Genomic DNA, 23,051 nt, shown 5'->3' on the forward strand with positions numbered 1-23,051 from the left:
TACCCTTATCCCCTGATGTCCCCTCACTGTCAACAATGATCTGGTAGTCATTACTTTCCTCCTTATGTCAGTCCTCTTAGAAATACGGTTTGTGCTAATCTCAGCCTCGTTTTCTTCCTAGATTTAGTCTCTCTGGTATTCTGGTAACACTCTTTACTCCATTAAGCATTGCTATTATTTAAATCTTTGTGGCTCTTCATAAAGAGTAGCGTGATATCTATTTTTGCAACTCAAGGGCTCTTTTGCTCTCAGTGCTTCAGATTCCTGTGGGGCACCTGGAAAGGTGCTTTTGAGGCCTAGTCTAGCAAAGTCAGGGCATAGATTCAGACCCCTCTTTTACCCAAGTTCAATACCTCCAGTAATATTTGAAAGAATATGCTGCCCTTGTGTGTTGAAAGGAAATCATCCATTAACAGCATGCCTATTGATTCTCACTGAATCAAGATACACATGGATGAAGCACATGCAGGACTTTCTCCAGCACAGATGATTTCTGTAAAAATTTAAAAAGATGTACATGATGCCTGGATGGTCATGGTGAAACCCTTAGGCACTAGCAGTAGGAAATCAGTGGGCAGACCCTCAGACATGACCAGAGGTGAGTAGTAAGGTAGATCCTGACCATTATCGTATATTATCATATCATATAAAAATCTATTAGCACACATATTGGGACCCTACTTGGTTCATTTTATTTCAAGAAACAAAGGCAATTTCAGGTGCTCTAATTGCTGTCTAAAGTCTTGAGTGTGAGTCTACCATTTGGTCATCTTGAGGGGTGGGTAACAACTTTATTGTGATATAATTTCCATACCACATAAGCCACCCATTTTAAATCTGCTCGTCAGTGTTTTATTGGTATATTCAAATGGTTATGTAATCATCAGCACAATCTAATTTTAGATTATTTTTGTCTTCCCTAGAAGAAATCGAGACCCATTAGCAATCAGTCCTCACACTCCACCCCAAGCACCGGACTTTGGCAACCACTAATCTACCCTTGTCTTTACGTATTTCCCTAGTCTGGACATTTCATATAAGTGAAATCTGTACAATATGTGGTCTTCTATGGCTAGCTTCTTTCTTTAAGCACACTGTTTTCAATGGTCATCAATGTTGCAGCATGTATCAACACTTTATTTCTTTTCAGTCCAAATAGCATTCTGTGGCATGGTGTTGTACAGAAGAGCCAAAGATGGATCCTGTAAATTGGGTCCGAGGTCATGTCATTGCAGTCTGAGACCTATTAGCTCAGAAGCCCATGTTTATAATAGCTGCTTTGAAGCCTTTGTCTTCAAATCCACCATCTAGGCCCCTTCAAAGGCTAATTTCTCTGATTGTTTTTTCTCAGCGTAGGGGTCTACATTCCTGTTTCTCTGCATGTCTTGTAACTGTTGGAAACTGGGCTTTATAAATGAGATGTTGTAACAGGAGTGGTTATTGACCCTTCAGTCCCCTCCCGGGCTGTTGTTCCTGCTGTTGTTTGATCTATCATTTATTTGTTTAGTGAATTGGGTGAACTTATTTGGAAATGGGAATTACCGCCACAACGTGCAGCCCCTGATGGCCCTGTTCATGTTTGTTTTCTCTTGTGGATCTTTTAACTCGTCTGCGTATGGCACTGGTCTTGCACTTGTGAGTGGCTGTGCTTCTTCCCCTTAGCTGGCTGGATTTTTACCCTCTGCCATTGGGTATCTGTGTGGTGTGACTTGTAGGCTGAGATTACTGAGTAGGGAATTTGCATTTTTTTGGCTCCATGTTTAGTCGGGAACTGGTACCTGAAAGGTTCCATCTCTGATTACCTCTGAGAAGGCACAGAACTGGGGATACACATATTTTCCAAGACTGCAAGGCATGAGTATAATGTTTAAGCCTGGCTTCCTAGGAGTTGCTCCTGTGTCAGAGTAGCTTATGGCTCAGTGGTGTTTGGCATGAAGCTGTACTCAGGCTCCTTGTGTCAGTGGGGCCCTGCCCTCCCCCGCCCGTGTTGATGGGTCTGGGAGGACTTTCACACCTGCTTCATCGCCTGCAGTCATCGCTAGTGAGTGAGTAGAGCTTAGCCTACCTGCACAATCCCCGGAGCTGGCTGATTCCAAAGGGCTCTTCTTGGTCGTCTTCTTCCTGGCCGCTCTACCATTTTGCTTGTACCATAGATTTACCAAATTCCTTAATGCTCTCCACCAAGATCGCCATTATTTTCAACAGCATTCTTGGACAAAGAGTTCATGTTCTATTTGAAATAAAGTACGTCCTCTCAGACAAAGCCGAGGAGCTCTTTGTCCTTTCGGCCTTCCTTTCCCCCTGGGAAGAATACCTGCTACCCTGCAACAGAGCCAGGAGCTGGGACGCTCTTCTCCTGCAGTGCCCTCCTCGCGCTGTGGGCAGCCACCGGTGGCGGCGGTGTTGGTAGGAGGTAGCCGCCCCTGGTCTTCTCAGTTTGCCCCTACAAATGTGGAAACTTTGCCTTACTAGTGAGCTAGGGTGGGATAATTGGGCCCCCATATTCTCAACCTGGTATGTCTGGAGTAGAGCTTTCACTCTGTGAGAGGAAGCTGGTGAGAAAGGAAGTCTCATCCTCTCTGCCACACCTGCCGGAAATAACGTTTCTGAAACACAGGACTCGGTAGGAGCCATGTGAAACACTGCAGCTGACCTTTTCCTCCCAGGGTAAAACCCAAGCTTGAGACTAGGAGCTGGGTGAGGTGGGAGCCTCAACTTCCCGGCTGTGCCTGCCCAAAGCAGAGGGCATCTGTGACACAGAGCTGGGACGCGTGCATTTAAAAGCCCGTCGTGGCTCAGTGTCACCAACTCTTTCTGTTCTTGCGAAGATTTAGTAGACTTCCTCGAAAGACCGTTTCTCCATTTGCCGTATATGTTTAAGACAACTTCCAGCAACTTCAAATGATTGTTTTTAAATAATTTTCTCACTAAAATGGCTATTTTGCTATGAAGAGTGTCTACTGAACTCCTCACTGTGTTATTCCAGAAGTATCACACCCTACTATTTAGTTTTGCTCTCAGAATGTACCCATTATAATTTATTTTTTCCCTTCAGTACTGATCAGCTTCATAAGATTGAGTTCAGGAAGACTACTCAGGGTGTGATGAAGTTAAACATCATTCAGACAATCTTGGTGGTTTTGCTAGAACTGGGGTTTAATCCAATCTTGCTCTAAGCTGATTTTCTAAGCAGCTCTCCATCAGTCCCTAGTGGCTGTCTTCCTGTAAGTTTTTTTCAACCTATCACAGCTAGAGCATTTTCTCTTATTTTGTTGACACAGAATTTGAATGCAATATAAAAATCCAAACTGTTTTCCAGCATAAGGTATCCTTCTTCCAGGCATTGTGAAAGTGGTAATCAAAATGGAGATTCTTAGATTTTCAGCCCTTGAATTATTCCTAATACCGAAGATTTCCGTCATTTACAAAGCAGTCTCTGAATAGAACTCTAAATAAGTAATTTTTCTCTCAATCTTGTCCCATCACTTCATGTAAATTTCTCCTGTGTCTGATAGGAAGTAGGTTGTACCATTTTTTAGCCATTAGCCAAGACTCTAGATAATGAGATCTCAGCCATGTTTATTAGAAAATATTTTTAAAATCTCACTTATTTAATTGTAATTTCTTTTATTAATTTTTTATTGAAATGTAGTTAATTTACAATGTTAGTTTCAGGTACACAGCACATTGATTCAGTTATGCATATACATGCATCCGTATGTTTTCTTTTCCATTTTTTGTTATTACAAGAAATTGAATATAGTTCCCTGTGATCACAATTTCTTAATTTATAAAATGGTTTCAGTATCTTAAAAATTGGTTTTCCACTCAAGATTGTTAAACAAAAATTTCTAAGTAAATATTTGCATCCAGGTGTTGTTTTATGTGGTAAATAGGTGAACTCAATACCTCAAAAATTGTAGTCTTATCCTTGAATAGAATCATGTAATGATATGATTCAGTTTCATTTCTGGCTGGTAATTTTTGTGTTTGTTTCCAAGGAATGAATAATTGCCTCTTTTTCTTATGTAATAATCATTATTTTATCAACACACTTTCCAGTGAAGTGTGAATTTCTCCTCTGTCATTTAAAAACATCACATAATTCATTGATTTTAATCCATAAATTTCTCCTCCTTGGTGTTACACCTTTTGGAATTCTTTCTGCTCCCCAGTCTGGAGGGTGCTCCCTGAACCTATATAGAGTTCTCGTCCTAAAATTCCTCTCTGCTATTTTGCTGGAAATTTCCTTTGCCTTTCTTCCTGTTAAATATCCTCATTACTGAATCCCATGCTGTCCTCTTCTTTTTTAAAAATAAACTTTATTGTTTGAACACATTTAAATTTACAGAAAAATTGAAACAACAGGGCAGAGAATTCAGATATATCCAAAACCCACTTACCTCTAAGATTAGATCTTCATTACCATGATGCATTTTTTTACAGTTAAATAATCAATATTGATACACTATTATTAATGGAAGTCCATACTTTGTTCAGATTTCCTTAGCTCTTATCTAAGTCCTTTTTCTTGGTCCAGAACCCCATCCATTACGTTTAGCTGTCATGTTTCCTTAGGCATCTCTTGGCCATAACAACTTTTCAGATTTTGTCTTGTTTTTGATGACATTCGAAGTTTTGAGGAGTCCTGGTTAGTCATTTTACTGTATATCACTCAACTGGGATTTGTCTAACACTTTTCTCTTGATTAGGCTGTTATTACGGATTTTTCAGAGGAAGACCAAAGAGTTCTTCCTTTTTCAGAATGTCACATCATGGGTGTTCAAACAATGATGTAGTTAAAATCACACCATTAAAGTAAATGTGTACTCAAATCTCTCTTCTTATAGAGAGACAGAGATTGTGTCCCTTGTCATCCATACTGGAAAGATAAACCAAGTTGAGTTTTTTTTTCCCGACAATAATTTTTCTTAGCTTTTTGGAGATACCAGTATTATCTTATATAGAGAGTATATATACATATACATATATATATAGAGAGAGACACCCACACATGTACATATACAGTAAAGAGTAAAGGGTCTGGACAAGTCAGCAAGGATCAATGAACTCCATAAATCAAGAACAAAGAGGAGTAAAAATCACCCTCAGTCTTGTTTGTTTCACTCCTAAGAAACAACAGATTTGATTTATCATCTCTGCGTCTCTCCTTCTCAGTGTCAAGTTTGTAAAAGAGAAGAGTTGGGGGTTAAGGTTTCCCTGTACCAGAGAGAGAGAATAAAATTTCTTTCGAGCGTGGGCTTACTGGGACCAAGAGACATGTGGTAAGGATGTCTGTTCATCCCCAAGGCGTTCCAAAAACTACTGGTATATACAAACTATATAAGAAGTACCCTTGAAAAATTACTTCAGAGGCCACAAGCATAGTCACTATTAAAGAGTTACCTAATATAAAGGTAGCCTTAGAATGTTACCCATAATAGAGAACTATTTATAATTAACGTCATCTGTCAACCTAATAAGAACTCTTCTAACAAGGACAGCCCCTTTCAGTGTAATTTATATGAAGCAGACGCCTATTAGGGACTATTCTTAAAAGCAAACACACCCAAAATTAAATAAAGGTAACTACAGAAACAACAGCCCTTGGGTGTCTCTCACCATTGAAGACACGCTTAACGGAAAAGCCGTCAGTGGGTATCTCACTTCTCAGTATCCCCTGCTTTGATATATGACCATTTTAAAAACCTCCCTTCTGCTAAAAGCAACGTCTGGCTCCAGAGACTCATCATCATGTTTGGACAGCCTTTGGAAAGCCACTTTGGCTCTACAGAAGTTTAGGAATAATAGACAAATATAAAATTTTAAACACTATGCCCAAACTCCAGTATATGGAAGAAAACAGGTCTCTGGTGATAACTTTTCTAACAAATACGTCTTCCTTAGAGCTCACGTGTTTCCATAGGGCGCTGATACCTCAGAGCAAGCCTGCTGCTCTCACCCTTATAACAGCACCATCGACGCTGGGGCAATGGTACCCAGGTTGATGGCTCTGCAAGGTTTTTCCTTGTCATTTCAACTGTATTTCCTGCCCGGGGGAGTTGTTTCTCTTTCACTTAAGAACCGGAGTCCTTTGATCTCCTTGCATTTCTTCTGTTGTGATACAGCACTTTAAAAGCTCCCCGGCTGACAACTGTGGCCGGAGGCTGGAATCTGCTGGGATCTGCTGGGATCTGCTGGGATCTGCTGGGAGTGGCATCCTGCACTGAAAGTAGTATCTGTTCCTCTGTTCCCTGAAGGACTGCAGTGTTACAGAGTTTGGGGATGGGCTGTAGGATCGTAGTGTAATAAAAGGGGTCAGAATTGCATGTGTACATATGTTCTAATTGAGTGATGAGATTATATTTTATTTCATCATGTACATAGCTCCACTGACACTATATACATAAGAACACTGTTGAGTGTGTCCCCACAATTCTGGTGCTACTCAATAGATAGATACTAGCACAAAGCCCTGCTAGGACCTCATTAGAAATTATTCCTCAGACCTGTCTTGTTCCAAAGCCTACCTTTTCATTTTTTTTAATTTATTATGATTTTTTAAAAAAAATTTATTGAAGTGTAGATGATTTACGATGTTAGCTTTAGGTGTACAGCAAAGCGATTCAGTTATCCATATGCATACATATATACATATTTCCTTTTCAGATTCATTCCCATTGTATGTTATTATAAGAAGTTGAATGTAGTTCCCTGTGCTATAGAGCAGGTCCTTGTTGTTTATCTATTTCAGTTAATCCCCAACTCCTAATTTATCCCTCTCCTCCCTTTCCCCTTTTGTAACTGTAATTTGTTTTCTATGTGCTTGAGTCTGTTTTGGGTTTGTAAGTAGAATTTGAATCTTTTTTTTAATTCCACATGTAAGTGTTATCATATGATATTTGTCTTTTACTTCACTTAATATGACAATCTATAAGTCCATCCATGTTGCTGCAAATGGCATTTCATTCTTTTTTATGGCTGATAATATTCCATTGTGTGTGTATATATATATATATATACACACACCACATCTTCTTTATCTAGTCATTTGTTGATGGACATTTAGGTTGTGTCCATGTCCTGGCTATTGTGAATAGTGCTTCTATGAACACTGGAAGATGAAATTAAAATACATTTATTTCATCGTGTCTGTAGCTCCACTGACATAAGAACCCACAATTCCAGTGCTACTCAATAGACAGATACTTAGCAGAAAACTCTGCTAGGACTTCATTAGAAATTATTCCTCAAATCTGTCTTGTTCCAAAGTCTATCTTTTCATTTCTTTATTTTATTATGATTTTTTTTAAACTGTACCAAGGCTGGAAGTGACTCCCAAATTCAGAGTCGTCCCTTCAGTCCTGCAGGCTGTCCTCTCATCTGACTGACCGCAGCACGGCACCCCCAGTTCAGTCTAACTGGGAAGAGACTGCATGGCTGGAAGGCACCTGACCTTCCCTCTGCACTTGGGGTCACCTGGCCTGCCTAGCGCCTCGCTGGGTGGATCAGCGGGGCTGCTGTTCATGTGTGTGAGTTTCAGCCCCTGTCCAATTCTGTTAGTGCACTGCCATGTCGATTATAACTTTCTTTCTCCTTCCTTTTTTTTTTTCTGTCTCTGCCTAGAATTGTATGTTTCTTTTTGCATCCTGGTGGGCCAGGGCTGGGATTCCTGAACCTCCTGATTTCAAAGGAACTATTAGCCTGAGAGCTTCAAATCACCTAATTTTACAGAAGATATAAATGAGTCCAAGAAACTTTAAGCTGCCCTATATTGAAATACCTACCTCTCTTTGGGAAAAGAATTTGGAATTCAGATCTTTAAGCTCATATTCTTGGTCTCGCTGGGATTTGGGACCCTCAATGTTCTCAACTCTTTTTGCATTCATTCAGACAGGGACTACGTAGAACAGACTCCAAGGGGATGGGCTCCCGCGTCAGACTGCCTCGGTTCAAACCTGCCTGCTAGGTACTCCTCTGTGGACCATGTTCAAGTCATTTAGCTTCTCTGTTCCTCCCTTTCATCTGTCAAATGGGTTTAATTATAGCACCTCCTTCACAGAGCAGTCATCCAGGTACAGAACATACTACACTATGCGGAACATAGTATGTTTCAGTAAAAGTTAGCTACTATGATTCAGTGACAGAGTCATCCAAATCTGATAAATAGGCTTTTGGTACCTCCCTAATGCTATTGCAGATGCCAGGAAGAGAAGAGCGAATAAAGAGGCATCACTGCTACTCTCAGAGCTCCTCCTCACTGGGCTTAGAAAACAGGAAGAAATAATTATACAAATCCATCTATAACTTATTACTATTGATTATTATATTTTTCAGTAAAGGGCTTGAAATCGAGAGAAGGGGAGAGTGGCAAGGATCTAGTGTGGTGCAGAGGTGGATCGTGGGACAACGTTCATGAATGTCATAGTAACAATCTTGGATTTTAAGGTCTCTTTTCACAGCTTCCAAATATGCAATACAGCGTTGTTAACTGTCGTCATCATGCTGTACGTCACATCCCCAGGTGCAGCGGAAGGCTTTACATTTTCAATTGCAGATATTTCTGCTGCAATGTGACGTGTGAGTTCTTGAAAATCTTTACCTTCTGCAGAATTCCTATGAAAACAGCAGCATTCAGGGCAAAGAATGAGATTATGAGCATATCCCCCAAACCTGCGCAGTCACCCCGAGCAATCACTCCTATCTTAAAGAAAATATCAGCAAAAATGAACGACTGAGAAATATATATTCCTGTAAAAAAAAAAAGGCATTTTAGGAAAAAAGGAGAAAGGAATGTGATGGCAGGGATATATGTCAGGATCCGGCGACTTAGAGAAAGAGGGAAATGCAGAGGCAGCAGCCTGAGTAGAACATGTGTCCAGAGAGAGAGAGAGAAAGGAAAGAACAAGATGTGGGCACGAGGCGAGGGAAACCGGGCGCGGGTGCCACGCTGTACTCCTCTGTGGCTCCGCTTCACTTCAGCCTCCTCACAATATTTTGCATTTAGGGGCGTTTTGGGGTGATGTGAATCTTTATTGTGCTGGGGAATTAGCTTATGGAACAACATACTTTCTACCTTACATTCACATTCTTCTGCACTTAATCATTTATGGGCTAATCTCCTCACATAACAAACACACACTCTAGGGTGACCAAAGGGGATGGCACGGACCAATTCGAATTTCTGAAAGACTCTTCTAACAGGGGATCAAAACTCAGATGTTAGAGAACCTCAACTTCAAAGGGGAAAGGGTAGCTGAACTTGTACTGATGATGGTGGTGATGATGGATACAGCCAGCTGTCAAAAATCTCTAATACAAAATAAAAAAGATGTTCATTTAAAGAAATAACTTTAGGTGTCAATGTGCCCTAAAATCTGAATGTTTATACTTCATAACCCCCCAAAAAGGAGAGGAGAAAAAAAATCGTGAAATGGAAAGGCAAAAATACAACCTAATTATACATAATAGACCAGGTCTGGGAAGCCAGACTTTCTGCCACCATCGTTTCTACTCGTGTTTCTCTCCCCATCTATTCTGCGTATGCCTGGGGTGGGATTGACATGAGCAGGGGAAGAAACATGGACAAAGGGGAAAGTTCAAAAAATCAAAACACTTCAGTGGTTGATGTTAGTAATCTATAAAGTTGAAAACAGATGAGGAAAATAAATGCATTATGTTTACACAGGCTTATTGAATATAGTTGCAAATATCCTCTGACATCCTAAATGTATTGTCACATCAACATGATACAGTTCGTGCTAGGTATTTGATTTTGAATGTTAAGAACGCATTACTTAAGTGGCAATCACAGTTGTGATGTAAGCTCTATTGTTTAAACCAGTGCTGTTCAGTAGGAAACAGTGCAAGCCACAGATGCAAGCTGCATCTATAATTTTAATTTTCTGATAAACACATTTAAAAAGAAATAGATGAAGTTAATTTAATATTTTATATTTATTTAACCTAATGTATCCAAAATATTATCATGTCGCCAAGTAATAAATATAGAAATTAATGAGATATTTTATTCTTACTTTTGTACCAATTTTTTTAAATGTTGTATGTAATTGACAAGTAGAGCACCTCTCAAACTCAAATTGTCAGATTTCCACTAAATAACCACATATGGCTAGGGATTACCGTATTGGACAATACAGGTCTAAGTTAGCTTTTATGAACGTTATTTTGCCAGAATGAAAAGATGCAATAAAATATATACTGCTTATGTTTTTGTCAGTAGCTAACAGGTGCATCCCTTCAGGCGGGAAGAAAAAATATATATATATATCCTGTTTTATTTCTGTTTTTCGGAGTGTCCTTGTAGAATGCTCTTAGAGTGAAAGTTTTAGACCCTCCCCATCTCACGTGTTGTCTCAAGCATGGTGAATTGCTCCCACATTGAATGTTTAAATTTGAATATTTGTGAAGAATGCATTATACCTTTTATGATATCGTATCTAACTGAGTAATCATTAAACTGAATTGCAACTGACAGTTTTGACCAAATGCCCTGTTTTATAAATGCATGTTTAATGCATGCGATTAAGCATGTAGTCATTTTGATTTTAATTCTCTGGTTTTGGAAGCATCGTATATAATTTCTGGTCTCTGACATTTGAGGCCTTTGGAAACCTCATAGGCTGTGGGCAGTGGGCCCCTGGGGGCAAGTGCACACAACTCTCTGGGCGGGGGCACTTCTGCTCAGCTGCTTACAGAGCGTAGAGATGCCCTTCCTTTTCTAGTTCTCACGACAGTCATCACTCGTGACAGGCTTTCTGCTAACTGAAGTTTTGGAAACAGGTTTTGCCACTAGGATATTTTCTTTGCATTTTGTTTTGTTTTGTTTTGTTTTTCTCTACATTGGGCAATTTACCCTCATTCATTTATTTGACTATTTGTATATTTATTTTCCGTTTCTGATGGAAGAGAAGCAAGGATCATGTCTGTTTTCATATCTACTCTATAACAGGACCTAGTACGTCACAGACATCCAACCTCAGATAAATGAATGAAAATAAGTGTTTGTTGTGAGGGGATGTTCAAAGTTTATTTTTTCTAAATGCAGAATAGAGGTGGGTCCCCCTGACAGATATCCAAGATTGCCCTGAGATGCACCTTCAAAATAATCCCCATGTATGCACGGTTTCTGGTATACCAAGGCTAGAGAAGCTTTTTTTTTTTCTTTAACTTAAAATTTATAAAGCCTTATAAAACCAGCTGACATTTTCTCAATAACTTACGGTTTTAGTAAGATCTTTTATGCCGAGTAATTTATGTTATTCTTTCTTACGTGGTCTTGTTTTTCCAGTTCTCCAACTTCAGAGGATTTTTTTGCTTTTTAAAAACTGCTTTCTTTTCTCCTTATTCTCTAACTCTGTGGTTCTCAACATTGGTCTATTTTGGTGCTCCCAGGGGATATTTGGCAATGTCTGGAGACATTTTTGGTTGTCACAACCGGCTGTGGGGGAGGATGTGCTCTCATCTATTGAGCAAAGGAAAGGGGGTTCTGCTGAAAAATCACAAAATGAGCCAGGGCAGCTCCCCAGCCACAAAGAATTATCCATCCCAAGGTGTCAGTCTTGCCAGGGTCGTGAAATCTTCCTCCTAGTTCACTTTAAAATACAGCTGTTTTATTCTTAAAATGGTTATTATGATTTTAAAAAATGATTGCTTCTGTTTTTGACATACCTTTCACTTCATTGGAACTAATACTTTTTCAGGTCTGTAAAAAAAAAAACTCTTAGATATTTTATCCAAGTTAACAGGTGAAATAACAGTGATCATTTACCAATATAATTCTTTTAAAGACTTTCCTCTCTGTTTCTTTAAATGTTGGTAGATATAGCGAGAGTTTAGATGACCATCATCAAGTAATTCTGACAATTTAATGTATCTTTGTTAATCTGTTTTATAGGTCCCTTTAGATGGAATATAATATAGCAGAAGGCTTTTCATCAAAAGGATTAATGCCTGCATTATCATTTCTGCAATAAAACAGAAAGCTAAGTGGTAGAGGCCACAGACACCTCAAACCTGGATTCCACAATTCTACTTTAAGTGCTGGAGTCTGCATTACTCTGCTGTAGGAAAGGCTTTGCCAATGCTTACAAGGAACTGTTTATCCCTGCTTCTCTGGGTCCTGTTTGATGGAGGTCTCCTAACACCACTTCAACCACAGCCACAACAGACTTTAGCCACAGAACCGAGAGAAAATGTTATCCACCTGCCAGGGCGGCGATCACATTTGCAGCGAGTTAAACGTGGCTGGGTATGGAATCAATTTTTTGTGCTGGAGGAATACATGGGCTCCGAGCCTCAGTATGTGGGCAAGGTAATGGCGTGTTTCTTTTGACCACAACTTGATAGCAAGGGGGCTTATGCATTGTGTTTTGTGTGTGGATATTTTGCACAGGAGTTGAACAAACCAGTGAGTAGAACACTGGAATTGAAATCCAAGAGACCTGGTTTCTCTTCCTGACTCAATGGCCCGGGTAAGCTTTGGAATATCATTTAATCCCTCTTTCCTTCAATCTCTCTGGTTATCCAGTTATTTTAATGAAGTTACTATGTATTATGTTCCTATTTTTGACATTATTTGCTCAAGACGTGAAGTTAAAATGTGTTACTATAAAATTAAGTAAAATTGCGTAGAATTGCGTAATATTAAAGGCGTTACTATAGCACATTACTGATCATAGCCGTTCTGGAATTGTTTACCAATGAGAGACATCGGAAAACATCACTGAGTATAAATTTTCTAAATTGTTGTTGGTATCCCTGAATGACCAGGATGCCTCCCTTTCCCACCCCCTTAAAAATAAACATACTGTCTAGATTGTGGTCCTGGAGTACAGATGGTCCCCGACTTACAATGGTTTGACTTATGATTTTTCAGTTTTACAATGTTGGGAAAGCAGTATGCATTCTGTACCCACACAATCATTCTGTTTTTCACTTTTAGTACAGTAGCCAATATACTACATGAGAAAGTCAACACATTTTCATAAAACAGACTTTGTGCTAGATGATTTTTCCCAACTGTAGGCTAATGGCAGCACTCTGAGCATGTTTAAGTCTGTCTAGGCTAAAACTATGATGCTCAGTAAGGTAGGTGTATTAAGTACATTTTTGACTTACAGTATTTTCAGTTTACGTTGGATTTATCAGAATGTAATCCCATTGTATGTTGAGGAAGATCTATAGTTGATTTAGCTTGCTTATGCTTTATAAATAGTTTCTTTATTACAGGTTTTACAAGCTATTGATGAAGCTCTTTATGGCCAAAGTAATAAATGTTGGAACCCAAATATGTACATGCCAATCTCAACACAATACAGAATATTTTAATCTTATTGTCATTTTAAAGAACTTTAATTTTTTTCACAAAATACTTGATGGCATTTGTGTTTGGCACAAACGTGTTTCAGAACATTTATACTTTACTGCTGTTTTTCTTACATAAAAATTGTTGACTCATGTCTAGACTAGATTGGCATCAATGCCACCAGAGTTTTTTCCCAGAAAAATGAATGTTTAATTTTTTTTGATTTTGTTAATTTCATTTTTCAAATTTTCTAAAAGATTTTGCCATGGATTTCATTAATAATACATATATTATTTATTAAACTATAATAAATATATAAATTAATATAATGTATATCATTAAAACAATATAAATTAATAATATATATAATTAATTATATTATATATAAATATATATATATATATTTGAAGAGAATTTAAAATAAATCCAAAGACAAATAGAAAATCATAGTAGAAGGAATATTGGAAAGCTGATCTGGAAGTTTATGTCTCTAGAATTTTAAAGTCCCAGCGGTTTCTGAAAACCGAAACTAATGAGAAACATGATGAAGCTTATGATTTCAGCACTGGCTCAAAGGAAGCGAATCTATTCAAGATCTAAATTCTTTGCACTATATTTTTAGAATTTACCTTTTGGAAATTTGTTTAAAGAATATTGAATAATACAGTGGAGAAGGTCTTCAAATAGAATCTTTGTTGAGAATGATCACATAGCCTGGGTTGCCCGAGGATTTATAGGGCCCTGAGCAAATAGTTTCTGTGGGTTACCTAACTGTAGCTAAAATTTGAGTGAAACCAAATCAGTCTTTGAGTATCATTCTAGCAGTCTAATTTCCAGTGATCTTGCAAAGAATATTCAGGGGCCGTTAAGCAGGATGAATCTCCTTGACAGGCTGTCTACTAGGAATCAGAGCCTGGTCTTGTGGCCCTGGCACAACTCCTTAGGTGCCAGCCCTGGAACTCCAGAGGGTAGTTGGTGAGCCCTCAAACTGAGTGGAAAGTCAGAGAGAGCCTTAAAGAGGAGAAATGTACACTGAGACCCAAGCAATTCCAGTCCAGCCCAGGGCACCCCACCCAGGTGGCGTTGCTGCCCACAAATAGCCCTCGGCACAAAAAGTGCTTTAGAAACATTTGAGGAAAGCACTTCAAAGCTTGGATGTCCCCTGTTGTTACTGTACATTTTTTTCTGCTTCTGTGATTTCTCTACGTGATTGTGGAATATAAAAATCACTAACACTTTTCTGTGGTGAGATAATTTCATGTTGTTCTGGTGCACTCGTTTCTTGTGAATTAATTTAACATGAAGATGGAGCTTTGAAATCGAAGACAAATGGAGAGGTATCATAGCTCTAAAACTCTGCCTCACGAGTGTCAGTTATCTTAACTCTGCTTGTGATGGAAGCGAGACATCACATCAAGGTCCCTGGCAAATGTCGGTTGAGAAGGCATTCTCTGGTTTTGATTAAAGCAGATCCATAGCCTTTAGTGTGGAGTTTGAGGTAAGAAAGTTGATATTTTGTTGAAAATTTAATGGAACTGATTTTTGGTGTGTCCTAGGTAGAACAGAATTTCACCTCCCGATGGACGTAAGTAAAAAGGATCTAGGAGCACTTTATGCAAGTTTTGTTTGATACTCTTGAACTCTATTTTTATAATTGCTATGATTGTATGGAGTTCAAATCATTTAAGAGGTGAATTAGTATTTATAGACTGATTAAAAAGGAGTAGGTCTAAGATCTAACCTATTATGAAATTAAAACATTATTTTCATAGACATATGGCTCCCCGTTTATAAAGTGTAATGAAAACCCATGGTTCTCAGGCAGTATGTGTTTCTATTGCAAATGAAACAACAGTTGCCAAGATTTCCCTTCCACATGGAAACTAATTAAAGTTTAATTAACTCTGTCTTAATGATTCTAGATGTGGGAATAGTAATATGATAACATTGGGGCCAATTCAAGCCATTATATGTATGTGTGTAAACATATATAAATATATTTGTGCTCCTGCTCTTTCTAGAAAGGCTTTGAGACAGTTTATAGTAAAGCAAAGCATTATAAATAATATAGAACTTGGTTAAGGAAAAAGGCAAGTGCAAAATTGCCAAGAACTATTAAAATTGAGCTTCAAATTTAACATGTTTCTTTGCAGAAAGAACATGCATGGAAAACATTAATTTATATAGGTCTCATTATTAGAAACTTCACTTGTTGAGAGAAAAAAGTAATTTCCCTATCTTCAAATCTAAAATAATTTATTCTGGTAGAAATTAGTGGAGGGTGGGAGGAGCTGAGTGGCTTAACGGATAGTAGCCTCAACAATTGTTATATTTAATATTTTAAAAAAAACAGATATTATCGCTGACATCATTTCAAGAAAGACCAAACTGTGGTATGGCTTATAATAAATATTACTTTATATATAAATAAGTCACAAGAGTGTGCAGAGGTAAAACCAATGCTTTTCTCAAATAGACATTTTGGATTTACTAGTACATCTGGATAAGTGTATGGTGCCATATTGCAGAGTGACACATAAATTAATTTGATAAGCAAATATTTTTAGTTCATATATCAACGATTGCTCAAAGTCACTTCACAGAAAGGTATTATCTGTGCATATACATACACACACACACACACACACACACGCCCAGAAAGTTGGATGCTTATACCAGAGACTATAACTGCGTGCCTTTGTCTGTATCATACTAAGTTATGTCATAGCCTCAAAGCTATATATCAAGAAAATGCTACCCATTTTATCTTCAAAGAATAATTTAGAAAATTGAGTTGTCATTTCAGATGATCTTTGTTAGCAGCAATTCTTAAATTGAAAGTGTTTAAAATGGCAGAAGATTGAAAATTGAAACATGGATAAACCCTAATTTGGGAACCATTTGTTTATGCAACATATTTTTCATTGAGAATGCATTACAATTTCAGAAAGTGTTAAGCCTTGTGGAGAGAAATTGAAGTATGAATGTCTTTAGATTGCAATTATAACAGGTACATTTTACTGAGTGCCTCCTAGGGCGCTGTTTTAATTGCTTAACATACATAACCTAAGTAATCTTCACAGCATCTCTATGAGGAAGATTATTAGTAGCCTCATTTTATGTATAAGAAAACTGAGGTACATAGAAATTAAGTAACTTTTCAGAGCCCAACACCCAGTGAATCCTGAAACTAGGATTTTAAGCCAGATAGTTTGGCTCTGTTACACCAGAAAATATCACACTTTATCATCTTATACACATCTTAAGAGCTAACAATGATTTTAACACTCTGTCAAAAGTACTATAACAAAGACCCTATTAAGGATTGTAGAGACAAAGGAAGGTCTGTGACCATGTCTAGAAGTTGGAGGAATTCAAGAAAGGCTTCACAGACGAAGAACCTGAGATGAGTCTTGAAGGATGACTTTTTTTCAGACAAGATAGTCTGAGGGAAAGTTTTCATAAGCACCGAAGCTTGAAAGTTCAAGGTGAGCCTAGATAACCATATTTTAATATAGTCAGAGAATGTGAAATCACCTTTTTAGAGTAGGTAAATCCAGAAAGTGCAAAGGCTCAAGTCTGATACCAAGATCAGAAATACTTGTTCTTTACAATTACTCTAAACTGAGGTATAATTGACACAGAATGTCAGTGTTAGGAGTACAACATGATTCAATATTTGTAAACATTGTGACATGATCACCTAATACGTTTAGTTAATATTTATCACCACATGGAGTTACAAGTTCTTTTTCTCTAGTGATGAGGACTTTTAAGACTCACTCTCTTAGTGACCTTCAGATATGCCATTATTAGCCATAGTCACCATGCTGTATTACAGTATTATTTGCTCTGAAAGGTGTCAGGATCCACAAAGTGTCTTGGTTGAGGATTCACGTGGACAGAACTACAGTTCTAGGATAGTAACTCAGAGAGCCATCTAAAGCATGGAAACCAGACATGGAGAGAGGGAGTGTACATGGGAGAAGCTTACAGTAGGCTTGTCTAGGAAGTAATAGAGGAAATGGGATATTAGGGTTGGACATTTAAAAGGTAGACAGATAATAGAAGATTTCAAGATCCAGTGGTTATGGGAACATAAGGATGAAACAAAAAAATTAGTGGATCATTCCATGTAAAAAAGGAGAGGGAGAAGGAATGAAGAAGAATGAAGATGTCTGGCTTCTGTTCTACTAGCATCCTGTATAGGTTTGGTTCTAGAGTAAGGGGAAAAAAAGGATCACTGCTAGACATTATATATAACCAGATTTGTCTAGAAGTACCCAGGTGAAGTGTCTTCTAGTTATTCAGATACAGTAATCTGGAGTTCACTGAAGAGGCCTTTGGTAAAGATACACACTTAGGACTAATCAGCACACAGATGGTTCTCAAAATCGCAGAAGCAGGTAACACGCTAGGGAAAAATTCCAAAGACGGTATGAGAACCTTGACTTTCAATTGCAAGGCAGGTGAAGAAAAATTAGACAGATCTAATTAATAAGAGGTAAAAGACAAGCATTAAAGAGCATTACGGAAAATACACTAAAAGAGTGTTTTAAGAATAGAAATGACAAATAATGTCAAACTCTGCTGGTCAGATTAAACCATGACTGTAAATCCTGCACTGATTTTGTCAGTTTGTCAGCCACAGCCAGAGCCATTTAGTCAAAATGGTTTCATTTGTTTTTACTAGAATGTAAAGAAAGGAGAAAGGGATGGTACAGCCAGTAAATGACGTCTCAGAAGTATAGGTGCTCATCTGTTAATCCCATACTCCCAATTTTTCCATCCCCCACCCTTTCCTCTTGGATAATCAGAAGTTTGTTTTCTATGAGTCTGTTTCTGTCTTGTTAATAAATTCATTTGTACTATTTTTTAGATTCCACATAAATGATATTATACAACATTTGTCTTTCTCTGTCTGAGTTACTTCACTTAGCATGAAACAGACTCACAGACATAGAAAACAGACTTATGGTTACCTAAGGGGAAATGAGAAGGGGAGGGGTAAATTGGGAGCTTGGGATTAAAAGATGCACGCTATCGTCTATCAACCTATCAGTCTATTAATCTATCATCTATCTATCCATCTGCTTTGTAAGTCACGTAGCTTTTTCAGAAGGCCATAATGTAGTTCTCATGGTTCAGTTTACTCCTGAAGTGTCAGCTTTCAATATCAGAGAAATTCCTGTTCATTTGAGATTTGAAGTTCATAATACCAGCTCAATCTTCATGCAAAATTTAAAACCTTATACATCCTCTTGACTTCTATCTCACTTACATATCAGAGAACCTTTGTAGTACATTCTAGTGCCCTAAACAAAGTCTTGTTTCTAATCCATTCTCCTGCCAAATGGACTGGCCTTGCTGCTAATCAAAGCCTCTTTAGCTACCTGCTCTTTCTGTAGCAAAACCCCAGGAGATATCATTAGGTAAGCCTGATATTGTATTGCACCTCTTGGTTCTTAAACACATCCCTGAATTTTATCATTTCTCTCAGCACGTGAGACTATCTTTGAAATATTCATTTTGGGGGATGATTAGATAGTAATATGTCTGAAAGGAAAATTTCTGCAGTGGAATTTGAACAAATAAGTAACACAGTACAGGAAAGTTCTTGTCAAGTGGTCGGTGTCCGTAGCCTGCCAGTTCTCTCTCCTTTACACTCTATTTCTTGCTTCTAGCATGTGGTTGTTTCATAATAGCTGTGCCATAAAGGTTTAGTGGGTTTATTTGAATTGAATTGGCAGGACCTTGAATAAAATGTGACTATTTTTAAATCAACATATGAATCATTAAAAGAACATTTCAAAACTAACAAAGCATTCGGATTTGAGCACTTTTCATTTTTTTCCTCCTTCTCCTCTCCCCCTCCTCCTAGTGTTTTTCTACCCTACCTCTAATTATCTTTCCATCCATCCTTTTCTTCTAATCATTTCACTGTATTCTTTAGGGCTTTGCCTGACTAGTTACTGAAAAGCTAAGAGTTAGGAGGCTTTGTTTCAGTGGAAGGTCTTCTAGTGATTATCCACGTGAAAGTGCTTATCACATGTGTGTGAATCCACATGACTAAGAACATAGCAGGAGATCGCATATCCAGATTATATTTTTACCAGAAATAACCCAAATGCATTTGTCACAAACTTCACAGTGCAAGACACTCTGTGTGTGCGTGTTTGTGTGTGTGTTTCCAGAATCCCTTCAGTTAAACATCAGTTGGATTATTTGAGAAACAGTGCTCTCTGAGGACTAACACTAATGAACCTCGACCACTTGCATATTATACCAGGTGATAAGAGATGGGACCCAGTGGGATGCCTAGAGAAGGACCCTGGGAAAGGCAGACTGGGTTAAAAAGTAACAGAAAAATAGCAAGTACAGAGTCACCTGAATAATCATGATTTCAAATTTAATGTTCTCATGTTCTAACAACATTGTATTTATGAACTTATACCACAACATTGCCTCTCAAACCTACTCTTGTAATAGAGATGGGTTCTTCTGTTATACTTTAAACACAGAACAGTTAAGTGAGAAACATTTCTCTTTCTTGACTCTGAAGACAGTGAAACCCCTGCCATTGGAGGTACTGATTATATGGTTCATTGTTTGTGAGGAAAAAGATAATTTATGAAATTACTCTTACAAAAGCATGTATTTTCTACTCCCAGAATTTCCTAGAGAGATGGCATAAAGGAGACTTCCTACTATATACCATGTATCAATGTAACCACTTTAGACTTTTAATGCATACTCATACTTAGCATTAAAGAATACTGTTGATTTGATGTTGTTTTATGTCAACGATCAGGAACTGTTAGGCTTCCACAGTTTCGTGAATGTTGGAAGAAAACGTGAGATGCCTGGGTCAGAGTAAAGGGACATTATCACTCATAGCACAGCAAGCAACGTGAGCATCAGTGTAACTGAGTCAGCTCCCAATGCCTCATGGACCACTGGGGTGAAACACATAGGCACGGATGGATGCCAGCACATGCAGTGGGTTGCATTACAGGAGAGGAACCCCGATAATTGCTGCCCTTTGATTGGGAGGGAGACCATATCTTTACCTAACTACATAAGAAGCACGACTTCACTTTGCTTTGGAAGAAGACAGTAGATCTCTACTTTTCAAGGTTGTTTGCTATATAAAATTCTTGGAAGTGTAGTCTTGAGAAAAAGGAAAAGCATTTAGTGCTTTCTGGCTAAGACCTGCAGGAACACAAGAGATGATGGAGAATTCTCTCTCAATGTGATGCAGTGTGTTGACTCGCTAAAGCAACACCGCATAATGCAGTGACTTGGTAAAGTTAGAAACAATTTAAATACCTTCTGCTGCCAGCTAACTTAATCACTTCGTCAGTAGTCAAATGATAGTTTTCTCTCTCTCTTTTTAAGCAACATTAAAAAAAAATCATGTTCTCCTCCATTCTGAATTTTGGATTTAGAATTTTAAATATAAAGGAGGAGTGAAATTAAATGTATGAAGAAATGTCCCAAGTTTACTTTTGGCCATCAGTGAAGTTCGTCTCCACAAATTAGTCATCTTTTCAATATGTATAACCTTTTTAATACACATACTTATTTTTCTTATCTAATGATAGAAAATAACTAATCTTTCAGCCACTGTGTATAAATAAGTTTTTGGAATATAATCTCCTCATAATTATACTGATAGTCTCACTCCTTGATTAAAATTACTTTTTCTACCATAAACAATGACTTATTGTAGTAAAGAGTGAAGAGCTTATATAGAATTAAATTTATCTTTATTTTACATAGTATTCAGTGATATTGAATTTTAGAATAACCTGAGTTAGTTTGGAAATATTTGTAGGATTTTATGATATTTTCAGGCCATCTATTATAAAGGATATAAGACTGTAATTCAAAATGTTCTTAAAGTGATGGGCATTGAAGGAGGGCAGTGATATTTTCCCATGATATACAAAAAGCTCTAAATACAAACCTCTGTTGAGCAGATGATAAACTAAACAATAAATTGGTAGCATTGACAAAAGGGAATCACAGTTGTGTTGGCCACATCAGCTACTGTTGCAAGTACGTTTCAAGTAGTAACTTTTGAAGCTGTTTGTGAAGAACCAGTCTTGTAGCTTTAAAAAACAAACAAAATAAAACACAAGGAGAAGAATACTTTGAACATAAAGCCAGGTAATAAGAAACAGTAGTTTTTCACTTCAATTAAAACATTTTAAGCATCAAATAGGTAGATATTTAAATTATTGTTATTATCCACTAAATGATCATGATCAGGAAATGCCTTTAAAATTCTTTCTTTACTTCATACTTGTCTACAAGTTAGAAGACTGAATGCTTTCTCAAGCCTACAGTCGCATTCATGTAGTGCCAAAGGAGCACCTGGCAACTAGCAATAGTTTAATAACTGTCAAACAATTGAAGACATATTGTTTCATTTAAACAGTCAGAACTTCTTAACCCATTTAAAACCTAGCTTTAAAATTACATTGAAAATAAAACTGAGACCAAAAAACATAAATATAACTGCTTCTTTCTTTCTTTTTCTTTTTTCCTCCCTCCTTTCCTCCCTCCCTCTCTTCTTTCTTTCTTTCTCCCTCTCTTCTTTCTTTCTTTCTCTCTCTTTTCGTTCCTTTCTTTCGTTCCTTTCTTTCGTTCCTTTCTTTCGTTCCTTTCTTTCGTTTCTTTCTTTCTTTCTTTCTTTCTTTCTTTCTTTCTTTCTTTCTTTCTTTCTTTCTTTCTTTCTTTCTTTATTTCTTTCTTTATTTCTTTCTTTCTTTCTTTCTTTCTCTCTCTCTCTCTCTTCCTAGATTAGAAAGGCTTTAAGAGAACAAAAATGGGGAAATTTAGGAGAAAAGTAGAAGCTATTCTAACATAAAGAGCAGTAAATATGTGTATAAATATATGAACAAAGGTGGACTAGACTTCTTTTTATATAATATCATTAAAGACTTCCAAAAATTCATACACATGTTTTCTAATATCAAAGAATTACTTCAAGGGACACACTTTATTGTGAATGTTTGCATATCCCTTGGTTCCCTAGAGGACACAGTGCAGTGACTGACATATTTGACCTCCTCACTGCCCTTAAACAATTGGACATTCATCATCACTCCATGAAAGCTTGTGCAAACACTTTACATGTTTCCAGTTAAGAGAATGTTTGTAGATATGTGGCTCTTGTGATCAAGAAATAGCAAGTCTCCATCTGCGTGGTTTGGGGTTGGAGTAGTGGAAATGAGGAGAGGATGAAAGACAGTCATTTTACTGTCCAGTTATTCCTGAAGAAATCTGTCCCTATTTCTCAATGTCTGCACTGACAAGCTTCTCAAAATACACTCTCTTGTTTAATCCCATTGCTTTATTTTTTCCTGGAAGGAAAGAAGAGTTCTGATACTAAACTCTGTTAAAGAATCTTAATCACACATTTTTTTCCCCTAATAGTGACAAGTATCTAAGCACCTTTGAAAGTGCTTCTCTGTTTAATGGCTGTCTCTGCTCATGCAGCCCTTTATTTCAAAGTGAAGGAGTTCTAGAGAAATACTGTGTGCAATCAAGTAAAACTTAAACATTAACAAGGACCTTTCAAACATGAGCTTTGATCAAGAATTGGCAAACTATGGCTTTCAGACCAGATCCAGCCTGCTGCCTGTTTTTGTAAATAAACTTTTATTGGAACACAGTCATGCTCATTTGTCCACGTATTGTCTATAGCTGCTTTCAC

General features: G+C 37.6%; 1 protein-coding gene across 1 annotated transcript in view; it reads left to right on the forward strand.

Moving 5' to 3' along the window:
• The window catches only part of CDH12 (cadherin 12), a 345,191-nt gene that overhangs the window by 92,197 nt on the left and 229,943 nt on the right, over positions 1 to 23,051 (forward strand). The window contains exon 2 of the mRNA XM_031676881.2: positions 11,918 to 12,334. Coding sequence (XP_031532741.1) covers positions 12,104 to 12,334 — 231 coding nt within the window. The 5' untranslated portion in view covers positions 11,918 to 12,103. The remainder of the gene's footprint in view (positions 1 to 11,917; positions 12,335 to 23,051) is intronic.

Source organism: Vicugna pacos, chromosome 3 (genome assembly GCF_048564905.1).
Source record: "Vicugna pacos chromosome 3, VicPac4, whole genome shotgun sequence".
Taxonomy (NCBI): Eukaryota; Metazoa; Chordata; class Mammalia; order Artiodactyla; family Camelidae; genus Vicugna; species Vicugna pacos.